The 18,901-nt window shown below is 37.8% G+C and overlaps 2 protein-coding genes across 3 annotated transcripts in view; one reads left to right on the top strand and one right to left on the bottom strand.

Annotated features, from left to right (window-relative positions):
* The window catches only part of map3k5 (mitogen-activated protein kinase kinase kinase 5), a 55,533-nt gene extending 44,441 nt beyond the window's left edge, over positions 1-11,092 (bottom strand). The window contains exon 1 of one of the 2 annotated variants that reach the window (XM_082147842.1): positions 9,895-11,092. In XM_082147842.1, the coding sequence (XP_082003968.1) occupies positions 9,895-10,291 (397 nt within the window). In that variant the 5' untranslated portion in view covers positions 10,292-11,092. The remainder of the gene's footprint in view (positions 1-9,894) is intronic. The other variant, XM_082147843.1, reaches the window with a different exon arrangement.
* A 6,295-nt stretch (positions 11,093-17,387) lies between these two features.
* LOC309482810 (kelch-like protein 35) lies at positions 17,388-18,320 on the top strand. Its single transcript, XM_082148352.1, has 3 exons — positions 17,388-17,435; positions 17,733-17,824; positions 18,156-18,320. The coding sequence occupies exons 1-3, from the start codon at positions 17,403-17,405 to the stop codon at positions 18,310-18,312; spliced, it is 282 nt and encodes a 93-aa protein (XP_082004478.1). The 5' UTR covers positions 17,388-17,402; the 3' UTR covers positions 18,313-18,320.
* The last annotated feature ends 581 nt before the right edge of the window (positions 18,321-18,901 follow it).

Raw genomic sequence — 18,901 nt, 5'->3', positions numbered from 1 at the left:
GCTAGGCTATGTCGATTAGCATTGAAGTATGAAATATACTTTTTTTATCATGAAAATACCTGGGAAGGCTTGAAGAACTCAGATAAACCATATATTGTCTAGGGCTGTACTGTCCCAGTCGATTAGTCGATTAATTGGTCGATACGTTCTGGTTCGACCAAAATTCTGATTGGTCGATTTTTTGCCGCGTTCATTTCATCAGTTTTGCCGCGCTGAGGCGCGCTCATTTCATCAGGTGGAAAGCACTAACTGCTAATGGGGGTGTTTTCAGAGTACCCTTGTTTCACTTTAACAGTCTGTCTTCAGAACACCCCCCTTGTTTTCACCTTTTTTGGATTAGCCCAACCCAAGAGAGAGCGATAACTATAAGGTTTGATGCTGAATATTATTTATTTAATTGTGAGAGCGTTTAATAGTCAGTCCTCTTCTAACATGTCAACAACAAAGAAATCGACAGTGTGGCAGCATTTTGTTAAAATTGATAACAGGAAAAAGGTCGAATGCAAAGTTTGCAAGCAACAGTTTTCCACAGCTCGACGACAAACATGACATATCATCTAAAGTGGTAAGCTCACTTGTCTGCGTTAGCTTGCCCTGTCTGTTTTGAGTAGGCTATATGAACATATCAGAATTTGCATATTTCAATGTTTTAGTGTGATAACTTTTACTTTTTTTTTTTTTTTTTGGAGCCTAATAATGCGCAATTGCGCTGTGCTGTTGGTTGTGTTAGTTTTGAGCCTAGGATGCTTTATTTTTCAGTTATGCACTTTATAATAAAGTGCATAACTGCACTTTCGTGCCTTTTGTGTTTATTAAGAGTAAAAGCTTTAAGTTAATAGTCTATTCGTGTCTCAGCTGCGAAGCTGAGCTCATGTTCAGCCTCGCTCGGTGCGAGGACATGCACGGTGAAATGAGTGTCTGACAGTTATAACTTATTATTATAACATATGACAAAAATAATTGTCTAAATTATGTTGCTTATTCCTCAACAGTTCTTGTGATGATATCACTAGTTGACAACATAGTACTGTTTTCGGAAATCATAAGCTATGATATTGCGCAGGTGCACGTGATGCAACGCTGTCAGAGCCGACAGACCCGTGTCAGACTCATTTCAGTGCAAAATAATTAGGTCAAAAACGATTTAATATACTGCAAATAGCCTACTAGTTTTTTATGTTTATTTATAATTAATTTAGGCGGACAACAAGGCTACCAAGTACTGCGCACAGTGCGCATCTAATTAATTTAACTTTTTTTTTTCTACCGTCATTTTTAGTCGATTTTAGTCGATTTTTAGTCGAAAATGTCAGGACTTCAGTCGACCAAGATTTTCTTTGGTTGAGTACAGCCCTAATATTGTCGCAGTTGTGCGTTTATTAGTCATGTTTATTCAATCAAAGTGTTTCAATTTTCTGTGTATTCAGCTACAGCGATAGTATGATGCCCAATAGGGATTTCCTGGAATGACCTGCATTATCTACTTCTGCGGGGCATGCCGTGTGTGTGTGTGTGTGTGTGTGTGTGTGTGTGTGTGTGTGTGTGTGTGTGTGTGTGTGTGTGTGAGAGAGAGAGACGCCCTCTGGTGTTCAGATGGAGCAGCATTTACTACTGATGACAGAGCCGTGCTGCACTGACAAGCTGCACATTAAAATAATCACAGCCTTTGCCAAAACACTTGTGGTTTTATTTTGATTAATCATGCAGTCCTAATTCAAATAGATTTAAAAAAAAATGATTCATTCAAATTAGTTAAACATTTCAAATCAACTGCAGCAAAGCAATTAACATTGGTAACAACACTTTATTTTACAGTCCTTTCCCCCATGTACATACTATGTAGAGTAATTACAACAACTGGGTAATACAACTAGGTACTAACCCTAAACCTACCCCTAAACTAGCCTGGGTTTCCCCATGCTGCCTTGCGAGCAGAGCGATTTTATTCACGCTGCTGGGCAGCCTGGATACGATGGACCAGATGTTCGCCTCAGCGAGGGGACCAATCACAGAACGGGGAGGGAGCAGCAAGACGATGACGACGTCTATGCGACACACCAAAGCAGTTTGTTTATATCTATGGATCCAACATGGCATCAGACGCGAAGTTACCTTTCGATGCAGCCTTAGATAGTGTTCTAAGTAGTTTAGAACGCAAGTTTATTTCGTCTTCTTCCTCATCGAATTTCTGTCGCTCTACATACGTCATCTGGTATAATTGAAACAACTGGCTATGAGCTACGTGCAGGCGCATTTGATAGACATTCGTAGCGCCCAATAAACGGCTCTGGGCATTCGTAAACCACGCCTCAAATACGAGAAAATGAACATGTGGTTCCCAGACCACGTCTCAATGAGAAAGATGTCTGACGTTAGCCAGGCTAACCCTAAACCTTACCTTAACTCATATAAGTTACATAATGTTAAACAGTACTTTCTTAGGTAAATTCACTGTAACACACGTTAGTGCACATACTGTAAAAAAAAAAAAAAGTGCAACCTTTAACATTTTGTCAGAAGCACTGGTCAGTTACATTATTTTGTTTAGTCAATAATTGTGTATCTCTATTTGAAACAAATAAAATCGTGATTAACAATTTATCCAGAATCGTACAGTTCCACAACAAATGAGAAATGTTATCAATGCTGTCAGTCACTAACATTCTGCTGAACATCACCTTTCATGAATTTTGGAAAAATAAATTCATACAGGTTTGAAACCAGTGACAATGATGATAATTTCCAGCTGTGAATACGGGATCTAGCATTCCAATACACACATGGAAATCTGTTTATGATTTCATGCATGGAAAATGTAGTTAAAATTCTCCCACATAAATCTATTCCAGTTTTTCATGTACAGCCACTCCAGTCACATTACTACTTGCTCTTGCCAATACCTCTCTGAGTTGAACTAAATAACTATTCTAAAGAGACACTTTCATCAAAGTAATGTAGAGCAAAGTGCACAAATCATATTAATAGGCAATGTAATAAGTTGCGTTTTGAAGAAGAAGAGAGACAATTCTCAAATAATTAATGCAAGGTACAGCTACGTTAGACTTTTAGGTTATTTATTTCGTAATTTGAAACTGAAAGTACATGACTGTTGAAGAGGTAAATAAAAGCTTTAAATGAGTTTGAGTTTTAGCTTTTCTGAGTTACTGAGACTTTGTTCCAACAAAGAGGACCAATGTTGCTCCTGGACAGGCAGAAACCAATCGTGCTGAAACGCCAGATTGTATTGGCCAGACTGGACTATTGAATCCAGTAGGGTTTCCAACATTATAAACTTTGGAGTAGAAACGACACTGTGAGGGATGGAAGTATAGTACGTGTAATATCTGAAAACTGGAGTGTATAATTTCACTAGTGGCACCAAACAGAACCACAAGAATAATGCCTGTTTTCACATAGCTTACTCATATACTCCCCTTCAATTGTTTGGATGAACAGGTAGTTCCTGTTTTCGTACCTTTTATAGTTCCTATACTCCTGTAATTCAATCAGTAAATTGTTAATGCCTACATGGTTGACTTTACACATTAATACAGAATACACCTGGTACTAGGCCATTTCTAATTTTCATATGAAAAAAATTCAGGCATTTTTTGTCTAATGTAAATTTGCAGAATGACTTTTAAACGTTTCTTCGGCTGAACATTTGATACCCAGGAAAACAACGTACTGCACTTTCGGATGTAATTAAACATGGCATCTTCTCTGACTAAGGCTGAGTTTTCAGATTCGGACAACAAACTGATCAGCAGCATTTTGCACAGTGCACACACTCGTGAATAAATGCTTAGAGCATCTGGTAGTGAGGAGAGCTGCCGTTTATAACACCAAGCAAAGATTCAACGTTTTTATTAGTGACAATTAGTGACAGTGTCATGTTATCGGTTTTATTGGCAGTTATTTGTTTTATTTTATTAGTGTTTACGTTTATGCTATGTACAGCACATTGGTCAACAGTTGTTGTTTTAAAAAGTGCTTTATAAATAAAGTGACATTGAAAATTGTATATTCTTTTCTAAGAACAACCCATCATATTGGAACCACAGACTGTAATTCTGTGTAAGCCCCTTTCACACAGCGCGATGATCCCGGCAAATTGCCGGAAAATTGCCAGAACGCCTTCTGTGTGAACGCAAACACGACCCGGGATTGATGCCGGCATGGATGCCGGGTTGGGGACCTAGTAAGATTGTTCAATCCCGGAACGCGCGCTGTGTGAGCAATAGCCGTAATAATGGCGTGTCGTAATGATGACGCTGAAGCCGGATCGTTCGCCAGCGAGTGAAACGGTACGTAATGCGCAAGTTTATGATCGAATCAGAGAAAAAAATGCACAAGCGTGGTTTCTCGAGAGAGAAATCGCAGCTCATAAGCAAAATTAAAGCCTGGTTCACACGGGATGATTTTAAAATTGTCGGCCGATTTTCCAAACCTGAGAGACCCCACACACGGCGATAAAAAAAATCACGGGTCTAACAGTTTTGGTCGTACAGTGTGTGGTGCGCAGCCACACGGCAAAATCAACACATCACACACAAACCGATTTGACTCCCGAGCATTCCCAGGTCAGACGGGAAATCTCGCAAAATCCCGCCGGCTGTTTTGATTTTGTTTCCCGGTGCTTCCTCGCCGCCTCGTCACCTCGCTTTCTGATTGGCTACACGCCACAGTCCACAGGCTGCGTGCTCGTTTGTCCCCGGGGGACACCACACACGAGGAGAAATCGGGCCAAAAAAATCCAACATGTTGGATATCCCCGATTTGAGATCGGAGCGGTCCCGACGTCCTTCCGAGCAGACGAGAGCAGTCTTAACACACCACACACGGCAGGAATATCTGATCAGATTATTTTACGATAATCGGAGCATCCTTAAGATTGTCGGAAGGGGTGAATCGGGGCTAAAATCGGCCTAATTATCCTGCCGTGTGAACCAGGCTTAAGATGCTGCTGAGACATTACAAGTCACATCGATGTCAAGTGTCTTTATGGGATTTTTACAGGTTGTGTGTCTGTGAACGCATTCTCTGATTCCGGAAAATCACTGGCAGTGTGAATGAACCAAAATCAAACGAACCCGGGTCAAATCCCGGGTCACTTTATCCGTGTATTTTCCGGAATCTCTGTGTGAAAGTGGCTTTACAGTGGCAGTCGGGTTAGAGAAATGTAATCAGCATTTAGTAAAGGACTTCCATTACAATTTACAGAGAATAAACAAACTGCAACTTGTCTAAAACTGTCCTGGATCTAGGATGACTGCTATGCTGCTGGAAACAACCTCCCAAATGAACTGCTGCTATCTGCCATTCCTCTTGTAATGTCTTTTGCAAATATTTACCCACATTCATTTCCAATCAATGTTCCCATTCTGTTAGTCATTTGTTCTAAAAATCTATACATTTGTTCTTAAATTTTTCAACATCAAACGTGAACAACTATATGGACAGTCTCATTACAGTCTCATTAGTACATTTAAACCGAATAATTAAAGGAACCACTCAAGCTCTCAGGTGTTTTTCGACTGCTGAACAAGGATATGGATCTGAAAACCACTCGGCGCGAGGTAGCGGGGCCTCATCTGACGGAAAAGGAATGTGCCATTTACTGAGTTCAGTGAAGTGCAAGAAACGAGAACAACGCTTGAAACAGAATCTCTCTGCAGCTGCTAAGATGACACGTTTCTAATAACTAGTATTCTCCCACAGCATACAGAGGAAAAACTACTGAATTACTTTACAAGTTTTTAGAGTTGGAACTACAAACTGAGGAATTAAAATGAAAAACTTAATTCCACACATACTATTTGCGATGCTAATTTGTTGCTACTACTCACCAGTCCAAATCAAATGAGCCCACTTCCAAGTCTCAGTATTATTAAATCAAATCCCTTAGAAAAGTAACGGCACACCTCTCCTCCACAAGCCACATGATGTGAGGTATCATTCATGTCTAGCACAAACAAGTCTATTAAATATTTTACTTCAAGTATGAACAATAGTAGAAGGGACACCTTAAACATCCCTAACTGTTGAGTAAAAATTAAGGCTGCGTCAGAAATTGCTAAATTTCAATGACCGTTAAAAACGTGTGTTCTAGTATGTAATCTGGACATACTACATTAGTCATGTTGACCTACACAATCGATTCTCTGTGATTCACAACTCCTCTCCCATGGCCTCATGGGATAGTAAAGTGGCCATCAGTTGTGCACCGGATGTGGTCGGTTATCCGGGTACTTATCGCCTAATGTTTTATGAATATTGTGAATTTGTACGTACTACTCGGCTCACATACTGTTTTTTTCCACCCAATATACAGTATTTCCATGTGTGCTCATGTAAACCCTGTTGATGGTACAGCACAACAAAACAAAATCAGACTCACTTTAATCAACACACATCTTTAACTTTCCACATACAAATTCCAAAGGAGACTTATATCTGATCTCCAGCCCTTGCAGAGAGATAACCATAATATACAAGGGAACAGTAAGCTTGTAATCAGACAGAGAAAGCCTTTGATAAGATTGCGTTCAAAAACTCTCAGAGTCCAGAAGTACAATTTCCCTCCTACACATCCACTATTAAAACATGTTCAAACATTTAAAAAATGCTATAACTATGTAAAACATGCTTCCTTTGAATGATAGACAAAACATTCATACCCAAAAAATGCTTTGATAATGCAGTCTTCAAAACAAGCAAACGTATACAATAATAATAATAAAGAAATGCATCTATGGACCAAAAAGGCATCTTAAAATATGCAAATGATAACAAAAGTATGCATTAATTTTAATTTTTTTGCATTTCTGTTTTAACTTGAGGATTTCTTACAAACAATTTTGTATGTAGCCTAGTTTCTTCAGTGCCTCATAAGGAAAAAACTGAATATTTATAGACAGACTAACTTATTCATATTTAATGCAAGTTCATATGGGTTTTAGTGGTTGACACCAGAATCTAAACAGTGGTGACTGATGCTGGCCAAAATTAGGTTGGTATATAAAAAATACAGATTAATATACAAAAATGATGAATGAACACTTATTATGCCTTTTTGTGCATTTTCAGTAAACTGTGATGAATAACCACTTTTGATAAATGTAAAAATTAGCTAATGCGATATAATCTCAAAATAAAGTCAAGCATTAGATGAAACGTTGGTCAGTCACTACTAAAGAGATAGTTCTCCCAAAATTCTGTCATCATTTACTCTCCCTCATGTTGTTCCAAACCAGTACGAGTTTCTCTCTTCTGTTGAACACAAAAGAAGATATTTTGAAGAATGTCGGTACACAAACAGTAGATGTACCCCACTGACTTCAAAAGTGTTTTTTCCCATCAACTGTTTGATTACCCACATCCTTCAAAATATCTTCCTTTGTGTTCAGCAGAAGAGAGAAATTCCACTTGAGGGTGAGTAAATGATGACAGAATTTGTATTATTATCTATATGTCACCCTCTGTGAGCCACTGGATGTCACACAATTGCTATCGTATGTCTTCAGAAGACTTGGATGTAGTGTAAGAGTTGTGTTGTATGGTGCATTTCACTCCTTTCAGAGCTTTACAGGCCCTGGTAACAACATGTCGTTATTGAGTGTATAGAAAAAATGAGATTCTTCAAAAAAGAATTTGTGTTCCAACAAAGGAAGAAAGTCATGCATGTTTTGAACGACATAGTGGTGATGTCGTCGTTCCTTTAAACTCATGTGATGGTGCGGTCAGGAGTTGCAGTCATTCAAGTGCAAGTTTGACAAGCTCAAAAAGCTTACTGAAGTGCACAAGACAGGATAAGGTTACACAAGGACATCTAAAGTCATTTACGACACTTGGAAATGCTACAAACCAATAGCAAAGAATTCTGAGGGTTTCAGCTAAGTACTGCCAGCATAACATCTCCGTGTCCAACATAAGACAGAGCTACTCCTCTTGAGTTTTTAAACCTAAAGGCCACATGGATGAAACAGCATTCTGGAACCAAACTATGGTGAAACACACAGAATTCTGTGCCGAGAAAGCAAACCGAACATCAAACCCTTAACCTTACAAATGATGGACGGAGAACAATGTGCGGACAGTTTCAGAAAACCCCAGGCAACAAATCAGAGCGTCTGTCTCTAAATGAATCTCATGTCTAAAAGAAACCAAGATGAAAATGATCAAGAACAAGATTAAATATTTAAGAGCTAAGGATTATAGGGGGGAAAGCACTTAATGAATGATGAACTAATTTTATCACTTAATTTATCTCAGTACGGTCCTTTCACTTATTCTACAGTTATGGGTGTTATTAAACTATTCTTGATTTACTTAGTTTTAGTCGTTTGTCCCAAAATATCTGACATTTTCAAGGACTCTCAATAACTAATTAATCTGAAAAAAAGAAAAAAACGACATTATTTAATCAAATACCTCAAATTCAGTCTTTTGTCACTGCAAGCAATAACTTTATGGATTTGGACAATCTTGCAATGCATGGTAACAAACAGGTGTTCAGGGGCCCATTCTCTGTACGTGTATTACTCAGTTATCTGGATTCCACTGTTGACGGTTTGCCATGATCCAGGATTGTTAGCTTCTTCACAGAGCATCCCGGTGTTGCTGCCATAGCAACAGATCCATAGGCTTAAACGAACCTGCTCGGGATCAGCTTATTTCATGGAAACAGGATTAAATGCATCTTTTTTAGGGTTTTTAAGCGGAGGTGATACTTAAAGTCTGTCCCAGACACTGCTACTTTCTTACAAGAGTAAAATAATGATATAATAATTGTAAAAAAAAATATTAGAAAATAATATCATAATGTTGTTTAGTCTATCATAATATAGACACGATTGAGAGATTTATTCATGAGTGAATAATTATATAATAATTTTAATATTCTTTATTATTATCTGATGTGCTATTAGAACATTTTCTTGACCCTTAAGAAACTTTAATTAATGCCGTCATACAAATCTGCTCCAAAGCTAATGGAAATAATTGGGAATCATGTAACAAACAGTACATATCTATTATATTACATATCTATTTATGTCGTTTTGGTCACTTGGCTGTTGCCTTATAAAGGTCCAGAAAGTCCTTCGTCAGGTGTGTGATGTTCTTTTTTAATATGATGTCATTGCATTGCTGTCTTGCCGCCAGCCAATCGCTGCATTGCTAATCATGGTTTCAAGTATCGATATATCTGGCCTTTCCAATGAACACAAGAATGCGCAGTAATATCAGACAAATTAGTCCAGACATTTTAATCAAATCCACATATTCGACTGAAGAACCAAATTATCCAGAGATCAGTTATCAAGATTATATGATCTGGCATCTGTCAGATCATCTCAGATGTATAAAGTGAGGTGCGGAGAATGGACCCCAGGTAAGGAATGTGGTGGTGTTTGTTGTTATTTTGTGTTTTGGGAAAAAGTAAAAACTCAACAGCTCCTCTAGACTTAGGAAAGGGATTACACCCAAGGAAATGCATACAGCTCTGGTGATGGTGATATGCTGACTTTAACATTTTTAACAAGATTGTGCCTCTCTGGTTTTGCTGCCGATCAACTGTTCACACGAAGTTTCAAGATTACAAGGAAAACATTGTTTCCATTCAACAGCACTCCACCCTGGGTTGCGGGTGTGAGGGGGAGTGATACCATAACATGTCATTTCATTCTGAGAACTTTACTGGAAAAGGAGAGAACTGGAAAACAAGATAGAAACCAAAGAGAAAGAAACAAACCAAACACACACACCTAATACACGGTAAAGGTTGCAACAACCAAGCATTAGAGCTGTCAACACACTGATTAAGTTGATTAAGCAAATGGGATTCACATTTATTTGCAGGACATTCCCAATAGGATCTCTCAGTAGACTTACCTGCATTGTAAAAGTGATCAAGAACTGAAGTTTCACCAAAGTCCAGCTTTCCAAAGGGAATTACATCTAGTTTACACCCCACAATGTCACACGCATCTTTCAGACACTGTAATGCCATGTTCTCTGAGCTGAGAGATTGGCTTGTCTCGGAGTTCCTCACGTAGGCCACTGTTACGGCTCGGTTTTTACATTTACCCGTGGTCAACAAGGTGCCACAGTCTGAGGGCAAGCTGATCACCCCAGGGTGGGCACTCTTGCAGATGGAGGGGTCATGCCAGAAGGTCCCGGCACCAGGATTCATACCGCCACTGGATTCTGCATTACTCCATCCGATCATGTCTAGGGATTGACCGGGAGAGGGTACAGAAAGAGAAATGGCCTCCAGATCTGAATTCATTTTTCATCAGTTTGTTGAATGAGTCCAGCCACAACAATACAGCAACTCAACCAGCACACTTCATCATGGCTGGCATTCCTGGTAGCCAAACATTAGTGGCATCAAACAAGTCAATAAAAGTGACGCGAGTGACGTCATCAGCACCGACAACCTACAGAAAAAATACGATTATCGTTTCATTTATAGATGAAAGTCTAAAAATGCTGCGCTTAGCAGTGTATGTCTGGAGAGAAGGATAACTGCAGAGATCAAGGACTGCTCGCGGACCCGCGCGTCACGACTCGAAGAAACGATATCCCACTCCTGGAAATTCATCGATGTCCTGCAACACAACCGTTCGGGAAGAGCTTACGCTCATTTATCGGAGCGCATGTATCGGAGTTTCCGAAGTAGCGCAGTTCTGTTGATCGCTGAACTCCGTGCGCATCGCCACGATCCGTCTCACCGCGAGACAGCGCGTATAGTTCTCAGTCCTGTCGTTGGGTTTCAGGTTCCTGGCTGTCATTGCGTTTATGTCATACTTAAGTTGTGAAATCGCTCTCGGCTGAAGCGTGTTTGTCTCCTGGACCCTGCCCTATTTCTATTATTATCTTCAGCACAACTCACGCTCAGGGGGCGGAGTAACCCTCTGGACTTGCAGGAAGCGAATTAACGAATCCTACTATGGAAAAGACTAGGTCATGAATATTAAATACGTAACGTGACGCTATCCCACTTGGGCCTGTCACAATACCCACACTTGCGCCCGTGCGTCCTAATCTGCATACTATCCATCCTAGGCTGCGTTACACTCCTCATTTCTATGCCCTTCACTCGCTAACTTCCTCCGTCTCGTGGACTCGGATGTGCGTCATTGACTGGGTTGCAGTTGCACGAGTGCCCACTACTGGAGCAACTAGTGCACACGGTTTATTTAATGTTCTTTGGAGAAACAAAACACATATTAGGAAATTTATAAATGAATAGGCCTACTTATGAATCAGGTGGATTGAACTTCCTTGATTTCTGAACTCTAAATAATATTTTTATTATTTTTATTAATTGGATTAGACATTCCATTCTAAATCCAAATTCTCTTTGGAATTTTGTACCTAATTTTGTTTTCCCCAAATTAGGTGGTCTTTGATTTGCAATTACAAAATTGACAAAATCCCCCTGAACCTATCTTGCTTTCAATTTCACAAACAAATGTTGCTGGCTTGGTCTAAATAACTTTTCACCCATATTTAATTAACATTCAGGCCTACAATATATTATTTTAAAATAAATCCTTATTTTTTGAAAGATGCTTTTTAGCATAATACGAGTCGATTAATTGTTAATCAAGAAGGCATGTTGCTCACTTATTCAGAGTTTATAGATGTCCATAAAACTCCAGTGACACCAAGGGAGTTTTCTATTGTCATGGATGTGATTCCCACAGGGGTCTTGGCATTATTTAGAGCTACCCAGCAAACAAAGTTATGTTCAGAGAACGTTCCATTTTGGTTGTGGGAATGTTGATTTGAAATGTTCTAAAAACATGGAAATGTTCAGTTTGCGTAACGTTGCCGTAACGTTATCTTAAGATTAGCATAACCTTCCTGCAACATTCTTTCCCCCAAAATTTTATAAACAATACAACATTCAAAGAACGTTTATTTGGAACATTCCAAGAACATTAAAATTTTCAACTTTAAAAAAGAAAACTTTCTTTCATGTTAAAATGTTATTTTAAGGTTAGAATAATGTTTCTGCACCATTCTTTCAACTTTATTTTTTATTAACACAGCCATGTGAATTATAGTGCACACTTTTAATTCTAGAACTGCACACTTTTACAGCACATCAAAAAGTTGAAAATTTCATATGATTATCATTCATTTGAAACGCTACATTATAGCTTAGAAAAACAATAACAAATATTTTCATATCAACATTTAAATGAAATGGAAACAGTGTTAATAATACAAGTAGTGTGGGGGTGCCAGACTAGCACTGTGGTCCAGTCTGAGGAACAGACTGACTGATGTTACTAATGGTGATTTATTATTTCATAAACATTTTATAATAACAGTGTGGCTACTCCATAAATGTTAACCCTTAAGTTATTTAGGCTTTTTTTTTTTATATTAAATCACACAAGATTCACATGCTATCTTACAAATGTTATACAATGGAAAGGTTCATTAACACATTGTAAAGGATTGCACCTGAAAATTAAAACTTCCATTATTGAGGAAAAAAAAAGATAATGTACATCAAAATTCTGTACCTGTACCTGCTAAACTTTTCTAATTTGTACTAATTTGCCATACTATGGAAGGATTAAAATACTTTCATTGTATGACAATAGCAGCATGAAGAAAAGTCTTCTGAAGGTATTATTATTAATAAAATTATAAAAATGTATAAACCAGGGCTTGGCATTAACCCTGGTCTTGTACTTGTCCTTTGGACAAATAAATCAGTCATTCACTTGTAAAAAAGAAAAGAAAAAAGAAAAGTTACTTGTCCAGGAATAAATAAATAAAATGTGTGGGGTAATATATAATTGATTCTGAAACAATAATCTCATCAGTGTTCTATCATCTTATTTACAAATACTAGTGCAGTGCCCGTGCAAAATCAGTTTGTGTGTGTGTTTAGTAATTGTTGGTTGTGTTTGAGTGCTCATTGTTACAATTACACAACAAAAGTTCAGTGACATTTTTATTTGTGCATGGAAGAAAGCAAATACTGATACTGACATAATGACAGACAATAAATATGGAAAATTGAACTCCATGGTTGCAAAACAATTTATAATGGTGATATTAGGTGACATGTATTTGGTTATCTGTGTACAGGTAGCAGGAGTTTAGATTAGATTAGATTAGATTTCATTAGTTTCAACTTTGTTGTCATTGTGCAGATTACAATTATAGAGACAATGAAAGGCAGTTAGCGCCTAACCAGAAGTGCAAAGTGAAAGCACTGTCTGTTTAGTGTCCCTCTATTAACGATGAAGCTATGCGTTATAACTTACTTCAAAATAGTGATGTAACCCCCGTGCTGAGAAATATAATGTAGCGATTCAGTAGGAATGCTATTTTATTACAAAAATTTGCAGGCCGCACTGATTGACAAGTTTCTGTGCTCCTGATTGTTTGTGTGTGTGCGCAGCGCGATCTCAGGTCTATTGTGTGTGAGTGAAGTAACGTTAGGCCTCTGTGTGTAACGTATGTGTGTGTACGGCTGTGCACTTAAATTAAAAGAGCACATTAATATAAAAATGACTTGGACTGACCTGTGCATTAAACGGTAGTGTGACATTCATGTCATTCATTGTTCATTGTTCGTATATTGTCCGTGTTTTTGTTCTGTGATTTACGTTGGCAAAAAATAAAAGAAATTGAAAGAAAGAAATGCTTAATATTTTCTTTAAGGTTCTGTTACTGTATTAAAACTAAGATAAAGGAATCAAATCTCCAGTGGTTTAAAGTGATATGATGAATTGGACTTATACTGTTATTCCATAACTGGACATATACTGTTCTTCCACATTCCAGAAATGTAAATTACTCTAACTTTGTATTTTTAAGATTGATACTAGAAAATCTTATCTCATTAGAATTGGGAAGCTTGTGTTGTCTATCTTCAAGTAAAAAAATAAAATAAAGTAATATAATATTCAGAGTCCATATTTTAAAAAAAAATTATTATTCAAAATTTGAAAATATGGACTTATATGGTTCTTCGTCTCAAGCCCTCATTTATTGCATTTGTCATTGAGTTTTTAATAATTTTTTATATCTTTGTGACTGTGAAGATGTTTAATGCAAAAGGAATCGATAAAACAAAACTATAATAATTATGTGCCCAAGACACAAACTGAAAAAATATATATTCAAGCTCTACAACTATGATGTCACAGAGACATTCTATAGAACTCTTCTGAGCAAAAGTTCCCACAAATGCCAAATCCTGAGGAGACTTTAATCAGAGTTTGAGCTGAGAAGACTGAATACATTTACAGTCCTGAGAGAACATGGAGAACATAAAGGCCACAGCTTTTGACGTGTTTGATGAAGCACGTTTACTGGGCGAACACACTGACATGATCATCAAGTCAAATGACAGAGAATTTCAAGTACACAAGATCATCATGTGTGGCTGCAGCAGCTACTTTAGGTGAGAAGAAGCATTTGAACTGCAATTGTGTGCAAATTACTAAGAAATAATTAATTATAATTATATAGGTGCATAATTTCCACTGCTAACATCATACTGTTGAAACTGCCTAAGCTTTCCAAATATATAAATGCATGAAAATGAATGTGTATTGCCGGAACAAAGAATGTAACTACGGTATCTAGGAAAACCCTTTCTTGAAATTTAATTCTTCATTTTAATGGAATTGAAGAGTGGCAATGAATGGTGAAACTAATTGGATTCTTTACATGAGAAAATTTGGCTGAAATTAAAATGTAAATAATGAAAAGTTATTTTATTTATGCTCATTATTAATTATTTGTCACATTTGTTCACAGGGCTCTTTTCTCCAACAACCGGAGCAGCGCAGCATTACATTTCTGTGAAATTCCAGGAATATCCAGAGACATCATGCCTCTTATCATCCAGTATGCGTACACAAGATCTGTGCTCATTACTCAAGAGAATGTGTTGGAGCTCTTGGTGGCAGCTGACATGACCTTAGTCTCAGGTCTTGTAGATGCATGCTGTCAGTTCCTGGAGTCACAGTTATGCCCAGAGAACTGCATTGGCATCTGCAAGTTGACAGAGGACTTTTCCTCCTGCTCAAAGCTCCTCTGTAAAGCAAAGCACTACATCCTGCAGCATTTTGAGGAGGTTCTGCACGTACCTGAGGAGTTCCTGGAGCTCTCCCTGGAACAGCTGGAGGAGATCATTGATGAGGATGAGCTGAATGTCAGACAGGAGGAGGTGGTTTTTGAAGCCGTCCTCCACTGGATTTATCATGCACCAGAAAACAGGAGGCAACACATTGCCGTGCTTCTGCCAAAGGTAAAACAGAGATTTTTGTCTTGTTTTTCAATACAAATATCTTAAATCTCTTAAATCAAGATGCGTTTTCTGCTATTATTTTAATGTTAGTTAAATGTTAGAAATTTTGTTTTGTGGTTTTTCCATTTATATATATATATTTTTAATTTGTCTATAATTTAATATATAATCTTTTTTCAGTTTAATTTTTTGTTATTTTAGTATACATCAGACTAAATGAAAACGAGAAAAGGTTTTTAATTTTATTTTAGGGTTTTAGTTTAACTACAATAATCCTGGCATGCGGTAAGAAAAATAAACTTAATTCAAAGGGCAAACAAGTTTATTTTTCTTCCCCTTCTGACAGATTTTTTCTTCTTCTTGTTTTAAGCAGTAACTCACTTAATTTTGATACATTTTTCATAAAACGACTGCTTAGTAACAGTCTAACAACAGTCTCTGAAAGTCTAAACTCTCCCTCGTGCTTCAGGTTCGATTGGGGTTGATGTCATCAGACTACTTCATCAATAATGTACAGTGGAATGCGTTAGTGATGGAGAATGAAGACTGCATGCCTGTTATCATCAATGCAATGAAGACTTTGTTTGACCTCAACATGGATGAACCCACCAACTCAGAACTCATGCATCAACTGACACGCCCACGTCTGCCCTCATCGATCCTATTGGCCCTCGGAGGATTGAGGGGCGGCACTAGTTACACCAATAAGATTGAGGCATACGATGCGAAGGCAGACTGCTGGGTCAATGTGACTCAAGAGGATGAGCGTCCCAGAGCCTATCTTGGTACAGCAGTCCTGGATGAGTTTGTCTACTGTATTGGTGGTTATGACGACGTGGAGTGTTTAAACAGTGTGGCGAAATTCAATCTTATCACTCAGACTTGGCATGAGGTGAGTAATGCTGTAGCTCAACATGTAACTTTAATTTAGCTTCCTTCACAAAACAGTATTGTGGTACAGTGATGGTACCGGACTGTACTTTGACATGGACCATAGTGCTGAATGATGTGCTGTACTCCACATTATTTCAAAGAATAGATACAAACCATGATACATTTTTGTTTGTGTTCCAGCAATTGTTGTAGCTTAATAATATAATATAATATAATACAATACAATACACCAGAGTTACCATTATGACTGTGTCAAAAAAATACCATTAAGAAAAAGAATAATAGTAATACCATTGTATTTATTTGCAACTGATAGGACAGAACCAATGAGATGGTGTATTGGTGTGTGTTCGCACACTGATGTATTTGGTGTGTTGTAGGTGGCCCCCATGTATGAACGCCGAGGCTTTATTAGTGTTGCTGTTCTGGACGGGCTAATTTATGCCATTGGTGGTTTTGATGGACACCAATGGCTTAAAACAGTAGAGCGCTACGATCCAAACACCAATCAGTGGACAATGATGGCACCCATGAATGAAAAGAGGAGTTGTGCCAGCGCCACCTCACTGCAGGGCAGGGTAAGAGCACTTACCCATGATTCCACACTGTTCTACTGGAGACTCTTAATGCCTGTAAAGCATGAAGGAAAGGTGAAATGGGGATATGGCATGCATGGGAATAGTTTAAATATGAAAAGGAATATCATAAAATTTACTGAGTGTTTTAAACACTGCTTTTCTGATCAGTCTGTGATGATTGTGCACAGACATCATGCATGTTATGTTTGTGTTTGTCAGATTTATATCTGTGGTGGTTTTACTGGGATTGAGTATCTCTCCTCTGCTGAGAGCTTCAACCCTGAAACAAACCAGTGGACTCTCATCGCTCCCATGACTAGCCGCCGCATTAGTTTAGGTGTGATCGCTTATGCAGATCTAGTGTATGCTGTGAGTATTAAACACATATCAGTTTTATAGTGTTATGTGTTAGTGTAAGCTATGATAACCACGACACAAATACAGAAATATGGAACAATCACAGTCTAAAGGTTGCACTTCTGTAAATGCATGCATGGATGTGCATATACAAATGCTCAGAATACATAAATAAAGAGTGTATTTATTTAAAGGTTGGTGGTCTTGATGATACCAGTCATTTGCAGAGTGCGGAGGCTTACAATCCGCTCACTAACATCTGGAGTGATGTTGCAGCAATGTGCAATCCACGCAGCAGCTTTGGCATTGAGGTGTGATGTGGACAGTGAAACTATGAAATAACATTACAATAATGATTCGATGATAATGAATATGCAGGAAAAAAAAATGTTTGGTCCCATATTGACAATAAGTGGAAAGTTGCACCCTAGAATTGTTGAAGGCTTCAAAGATCAATGTGTTTGACTATAAAAACATCTACCTAATTCAAAGAGTCAGAAAATTCTACTGTTTAATTGAAGTGTTGCATCTATAAGATTTATTTATGTCAAGTTAAAGCGTTTAGCTGTACATTATTCATTTTCCTTTTTCCTTTCCTCAAAATCCAGGTAGTTAATGGTCAGTTGTTTGCTGTCGGAGGCTTTAATGGATTAAGCAACACCTCTAATGTGGAGCGCTATGATGAGAAGACAGATCAATGGTAACTTCCACAAACACTTAAAGGGATAGTTCACTCAAAAATGAAAATTGTGTCATCACTTACTCAACCTCGTGTTGTTCTAAACCTGTATGGGTTTCTCTGTTCTGTTGAACACAAAAGAAGATATTTTGAAGAATGTCAGTAACCAAACAGTTGATGAACCCCATTGACTTCCATAGTATTTTTTTTTTCCCACTATGGAAGTCAATGGGGTCCATCAACTGTTTGGTTACCGACATTCTTCAAAATATCTTCTTTTGTATAATTATATAAGTGTAAGTCTAATGCAGGCTATATTTCATTGCATTCACTGCATCTGTTTTCTATACAGGTTTGCTGCAGATGAAATGGCCATTTCCCGCAGTGCTCTGAGCTGTTGTGTAGCATCAGGATTGCCTAACATGGCACAGTATGCTGCCCTACGAGACACCAGACACAAGACGAGTCTGACAGTGAATGTTCTCCCTCTAGCAGATCTGACAATCTGACTACAAATGGAGTGTCGTGTTTCCTGAATAAATGCATTCAAAAAAGAGGCTGTATTCTAAATGTTAAACTTTCTCTCAGGTGTAGTGTTGTTTATTGAAAAAATGAAACCTTACAAGGGATCTCTACAGCTTTGTTATAAAGCTTTCGGCTGGTTACCAGTCTCCACGCTTTGAGAGCACTTTACACCAAATCCTTAATTCAGAACCCTTAATACATCAGACTAGATGTGTATCAAGGGCTTGATTTCGCTCACTGTGTGTGTGTCACTGTTAGTGTACATTTACTGTTAAAACAGTTGTTAGAAAATGAGGTTTATGTTGATTTCGAAATGAAAACCTCACCTCTCAAAATTATATAAATACATTTATTTATTTATTTATTTATTTATTCGGGACAGTGCACATTAATAAACAATCTAACATTTCTGTACAGACTGTAAATGAGCCAGGTTATAGCATAAATGCTAATTTTCACCTGTAGTCCCGAGGCAGGAAGACAAACATAAAAAAATTATCCAACACAAAAGAATATGACAGTATACAATATCAAGCAAGAAACACATTAGCACACATTCAGGCTGATTACATT

The sequence above is a fragment of the Leuciscus leuciscus genome, assembly GCF_965113295.1.
Source record: "Leuciscus leuciscus genome assembly, chromosome: 19".
Lineage (NCBI taxonomy): Eukaryota > Metazoa > Chordata > Actinopteri > Cypriniformes > Leuciscidae > Leuciscus > Leuciscus leuciscus.
This window is presented reverse-complemented; position numbering and strand designations above follow the sequence as displayed.